The sequence below is a fragment of the Arachis duranensis genome, chromosome 9 (genome assembly GCF_000817695.3).
Source record: "Arachis duranensis cultivar V14167 chromosome 9, aradu.V14167.gnm2.J7QH, whole genome shotgun sequence".
NCBI classification, from domain to species: domain Eukaryota; kingdom Viridiplantae; phylum Streptophyta; class Magnoliopsida; order Fabales; family Fabaceae; genus Arachis; species Arachis duranensis.
Window position 1 is genome coordinate 22051392 of NC_029780.3, and position 5697 is coordinate 22057088.

General features: G+C 34.0%; 1 protein-coding gene across 1 annotated transcript; it reads left to right on the forward strand.

Moving 5' to 3' along the window:
- Window positions 1-867: 867 nt before the first annotated feature.
- Window positions 868-4816, forward strand: LOC107465125 (protein FATTY ACID EXPORT 1, chloroplastic). Its single transcript, XM_016084114.3, has 7 exons — window positions 868-1348; window positions 2380-2572; window positions 3273-3471; window positions 3756-3923; window positions 4076-4122; window positions 4209-4249; window positions 4397-4816. The coding sequence occupies exons 2-7, from the start codon at window positions 2441-2443 to the stop codon at window positions 4485-4487; spliced, it is 678 nt and encodes a 225-aa protein (XP_015939600.1). The 5' UTR covers window positions 868-1348; window positions 2380-2440; the 3' UTR covers window positions 4488-4816.
- The last annotated feature ends 881 nt before the right edge of the window (window positions 4817-5697 follow it).

Sequence of the window (5697 nt, forward strand, 5' to 3'; positions counted from 1 at the left end):
CGAGATAGGGATAGAGAAAGAGAAAAGAAAAAATCGAAGATTTCACACAATACTTTTGATCGAAATCTCTCCCCAATTGCGATATCTATATATATTGTTTATGTTAGATTGCATATTTCATGGGCGAGCATACAATTTATACCTAGTATTTTTTTTTTTTACTATTTTTACATCTAGGATTAACATATATTACTATCAAGGTCAAGAATTACTTTTTTAAAAAAATCAAAGATTGGATTGCGCCATACATATGAAAGAGTATACAGTAATGATGTATTCATCGATCCGCGCCTGCCTTTATACAATTAGACACATACAAAAAATATATTTAACGAAAAATCACTAAATTTTAAGTATAATAATATTTTATTTTTATAATTATGCTTGTAAAAAATTACATCAAAATTCAATTTCTAAGATATTTTTTGAAAATATATATTTACTGTTAGGTATTTTTGTTGTGTTTTTAAATTAGGATAAAATATACTTTTTGTCCTGAAATTTGACAAAAATTTTAAAAATACTCTTAAGTTTTATTTTATTTCAATTTTGTTCCAAAAGTTTTTGATTTGCATCAAATATACAATCAACGACTAAATTTTCAAAAAATTTAAAACCAATCTAATAATAATGTATAAAAATTATACTTAATTTACTTGTGTTGAGGATTATTTTTATGAAATTGTTGTTGAATTGATCTTAAATTTTTTAAAAAATTAATCATTAAAAATATATTTAATACAAATAAAAAAATTTTAGCATAAAATTAAACTTTATTAAGCGTTTAAATAATTGAGAGGTATTTTCGGTGGTTAACCCTTTAGAAACTATTTTGAGCATTCACCCCCCTAAACCACTCTTCTTTAAAATGTTACTTGAGCCTAAAAAATCCTCATTTCACATTTCAGCCTCTTGTAGGTGCTGCACTCTACCCTTCCCCATCACCCACCCCCAGAGATCAGAGACACCACTCGGCCCCTCCTTCTTCCTTGACTACCACCGGATACTGCTCGGTGGAGATAGCCCGTCTTCCTTGCGTTCATCCCTCTTCGTCGCGTTCTTCCTCTCGCTGCTGTTCCTCGCGTTCATCCCTCCCTCTTCGTGGTTCAGACGTTTTCGCCGCCTCGCCGCCTCGCATTCTCGCCATCATTCGTACTCAGTTTTCCTGCCACATCTCCGTCCTCCTTTCAGTTCCCATAGTCAGTCCGTGGTCCTCTGTTCTCGCCGCCTTGACGTCCTCCTGCTTGCCGCCTTGTCGTACTGAGTTCCTGCCACATCGCCGTCCTCCGTTCTGGTCGGTTCGCCATCCTCCTTTCAGCGAATCAGGCTTCATTGTTCAGGACTGCAGGTAATTTTTTTATGAAGATCATTTGAATGTTGTGAAGATCATTTGAACTGTGAATTGTGAATAATTGTTTTTGGCAGTTTCTAAACTAATTGAACTGTGAATTGTGAATAATTGTGGATTGGTTGTGGATATAAACTAACTGTTTTTGGCAGTTTCTAAGTCAGTGCTAGTACCACTAGAAGAGTATATAAAACTCAGAAGTATGAAATCCAAAACAGTATAGGATTTTATAATTTAGTTCTCTGTAATATTACTTGTTCAGTTGTTGTGTGATGCTGCTGTTATTGTTTATATGTCTAAAAGAATTAGATATCTTGAATTAGATAAATGCCGCAGATCCGCGGATATCATCTGACCCATGAACACCCCTACAAGCATTCACTAAGTGCTGAGTCTTCTCAGCTCCAATCAGTGCACTCGCTCTTTGCTGCCAATCAGTTGTTATATATTCTTATGATGTTTACCTAGCTAATACAATATAATATTCTTCCATCACTTTTAACTTGTTTTAAATTTTTAATTGTTCACTATGTTGTCTATAAGCGAATGTTGGGTTGCTGTATTTAATTGTTCTTGTTGTTATTGTAATACAAATTCTTCTGATTTGAAGGCTTTCTTTCTTATTCTGAATATATATAAGCCTGCGTTTGGCTTAAATGAACTTCTCTAAGATGCTGGTTCTATATAAAGAATATATAGTTATATACAGTGTGGTAGAATTCTTGTTCCTGTTCTTGTCCTTTTGATTGTTGGCATTTTATATTTGGTTATTTCTTTTGTTATTTCACTTTTGAATTTGTATTTGGATGAGATTGTAACATTTTGGTTGATATAATACTTTTTGATTTGGATGATATTTTAAGATTTATGTTAGATTAAATTATGTTTTAATGTATTTATTTATATTTTAATTATTATTTTATTATAAAACAGTTATACTGGTTGAACCACGCTTGAATTGGTTGAACTAGTAAACCGATGAACTAATAGCTTGAACGGTTTGATTACCGGTTCGTCACTTCGGTTTTCAGAACCTTGTGTGTGATTTTCCCAATTTCAATTCCAATCAACTGTTGCGGTGGCCGGGATCAGATGACATCAGCTACGGCTATGGCTGCTACTGTCTCTCACATTCACCCTCAGCTCTCTTGCTCCGCCTCCCTTCACTCTCACCGCACACTGCTTCGACGTTTCCACCTTCCATCTCCTTCTGTTCGCTCCAAGGTCTCACACACTCTCTCTCTACTCTTCAACACCTTCTCTAACTCTATTCAACATCTATCAATTTCAAATTCTTAGGTTTTTTTTTATTTTAAAGGAGATAGATAGCTAACTAGCTGAGTTTCTGAATTTTGCTCGGATTGCATGCAAATGTCTTTAGATTTTGTGCATTTTGTTCTTTGTCAGTAATGTCCATAGATTCAAATCAAATTACTCAGATCTAAAGAAAGGCTTCCCGAAATCATAGCTTGCCTAGCTGAATTCTTGCGTCAAGAATATATGATATTTTAATCGATTCTCCTTAAGTAGCAATCACAGGATAATTGCCTTTTTTGTCTGATTAAATGGAGAATTCACCTTTTCACGTTTGGAGGGTTTATGGATTAGTTCATCACTATATTTAGTGTTGAAGATGTTCCTTCCTAACGGAACTCCTGCCTTACAATTTGTTCGATTATATTCGAGCTCTGATCTTTGCATATAGATATTGTTTCGCTGAACTTAGTGGAAATCATAGTGAATCTATATGCTTTAATTGAATATGCCACTTCTGTCCTTTGAGATTGTGGGGGATGGTGCTAGACTTTTAAAGTAAGTTATAACTTATAAACATGCTTGCGTTGCATAAGTATTGTCCTTTTTGCTAAATGAAAATATAAATTGTTTGGTATCGATACTAAAACAGCAAGCATATGTCATATAGTTATCAGTTGTTATGTGTCTGGAGAGGCATGGCACAGATATTGCCGGTTCTGATACCAAAACTACACTAAGTTATGCAACTGATGCAAAAGAAAACCATGATACTGAAAAGATAAGCTCCGGAGAGACAGCAACAGAGGGCATCAGTCAACAGAAAGGGACTGCGAAAATTCACGATTTTTGTTTAGGCATTCCCTTTGGTAAGTTTCATTGTTTGATATTTCACTTGTTTAGTAACTTTATTGTTAAACTATGTTTGCTTTTGTGATGGTGGATACAAACTTTTGCTTAATTTCTCTTTAACCCAACTAGTTATCAGTGGGTACCATCTATTAAATTTTGTTGATGAACTTTTGTTGTGTGACATCTATTACATGAAATATGTGGTTTATTGTTTCAATGCAAATAAGTAAATGTATGCCCTGTTTCACTATTAGGCCTCCTTAAGCAAATATGTAATATGTTTAACTTTTCTTTTGTTTAGGTGGATTTGTTCTAACTGGAGGGATTATTGGATTCCTGTTTTCACGGAGTACTGCAACACTCACCAGTGGTGTGATCTTTGGCGGTGCTTTACTATTTTTTAGCACCCTCAGCTTGAAGGTCTGGAGGAAAGGAAAATCAAGTTTACCATTTATTCTAGCACAAGCAGGTATAGGACTTTGCCTTTATCAAGATATCATTATTCATTGCTCTTGGAAATAAAAGAAAAGAAACTTAAGAATCGTGCAGCTTGATGATGTCCAATTGTCAACTAGATAAGTGTTAGTTCATCTCTTGACATGTTGCTTCCTTATTTTGCAGCATTGGCAGGGATCCTTATCTGGAAGAACTTTCAGAGCTACTCGTTGGTAGTAAATTCAATTTTGAGAAAGTCAACTCTTATCTTGTGCCTCATTTTTCAATGGTAAACTTATTTTCTCTTTTCTTAATGTAGCCAAAGAAAATATTTCCAACTGGCTTCAGTGCTATTTTAAGGTACCTCAATCTGTGGCTTCTTATCTATTAATTTCCACTTTTGTCTTCGAAACTGCTAATTTTCCTTTTAGCTTCTTCATTGCTACTTGCAAAATTATGGCTCTTTTGTTTAGATCATTTATGCATGTGTGCAATTTTTTATTTCAGTTCTGCAATGCTCTGTTTTTATTTGTATGTGCTTATCTCTGGAGGAAACCCACCGCCTAAGAAATTGAAGCCATCTGCCACCGTTGCATGATGAGATAACGAAGCTTGTGTTAGCCTATGTGATGTGGGACATATGGTTGTTTTGCTGCAAATTGAAGTAAGGTTGTAAGCTAGTTTGGTTAAGTCACTTATGAAAGTAGGTCAGCAAAGAGGTGCCAATGTGATTATTGCTTTGGATTCCAAGGCACTTATTCTATACCAATAAAATGAAATTTGATGAAAAAACCTATTTGCAATTTATACTCAACATAGGTGCTTACTAAATTGCATATGCATTTAGCATGAAATTTGGACCCAAGATAGGAAATGGATTGTGACAGTGAGTGAAAATTTAGTCAACATGATCATGTATTGATTACAGCCCATTTATATGATTCTCTTGTCTAATATATGGTATAACATTCTTAATGAATGTTCTGAAACCTTAAACATGACTAGGTCATGACTCTGACTCATGTGAGTGAGCATTGATTCTCATTGGTCACACACTAAGATGATTGAAGTACATGTGTTATCCAGTTTGCTGATATGTCTTGTATGCTAAGATGCTGCATTTATAATGGAAGGGAATGTTGAATAACAATACAAGTCTATAGCAAAACACTACATTCCAATGACATATCACATGTCCAAAAGTGTCTGATGAACACAAGATCAAATAACAGAATCAACCATGTAATGCAATCAACCAACTAAATAAAATTGTATATCCCTAGGATTAGAGAAATTTCAGAACGCGAGCCAATACCAAAAGATCCATGGAACTTGTAAGCTTCTTTAACCATGCTCATTCCACGTACCTATTACACGTTTCAAAAAGCTTAACATTTGTTCTACATGGTTGATTTTGAAATAGTTCCTCTAGAAGTGACTATGATTGATAGTAACAAATTTTCACTTTTCCCGTAATCCATTCTTGATAACTGATTTTAAGAGTAAACAACAAACATTACATTATCAAAATACAATAGCATTTTCCCATCCCACTAGAGTAGAATCAATTGTAACTATGCCCAATGTATTTCTAAACACGGTCTAAGTAGGATGAACTTTGGGTGCTTGCATAATTATATTGCTTCGACGAGGACCTGTTATTTCAATGCATTCCACATCATTTGGACTCAATAGTCAATATAATGGAGAGTCTAAATCAATAGCGATTTGTATATATATTCAAATATATCTTGTAACTAAATAATTAATTGTTTAAATAATTAAAATAATTAATTTTTTTATAATAG

Excerpts from the sequence above, each read along its gene's own strand:
- LOC107465125 (XM_016084114.3), top strand. The coding sequence starts at position 2,441 with ATGACATCAGCTACGGCTATGGCTGCTACTGTCTCTCACATTCACCCT. Across the intron at positions 3,924-4,075 it reads ATTTATTCTAGCACAAGCAG|CATTGGCAGGGATCCTTATC; the intron begins GTATAGGACTTT and ends CTTATTTTGCAG. Across the intron at positions 4,123-4,208 it reads ACTTTCAGAGCTACTCGTTG|CCAAAGAAAATATTTCCAAC; the intron begins GTAGTAAATTCA and ends TTCTTAATGTAG.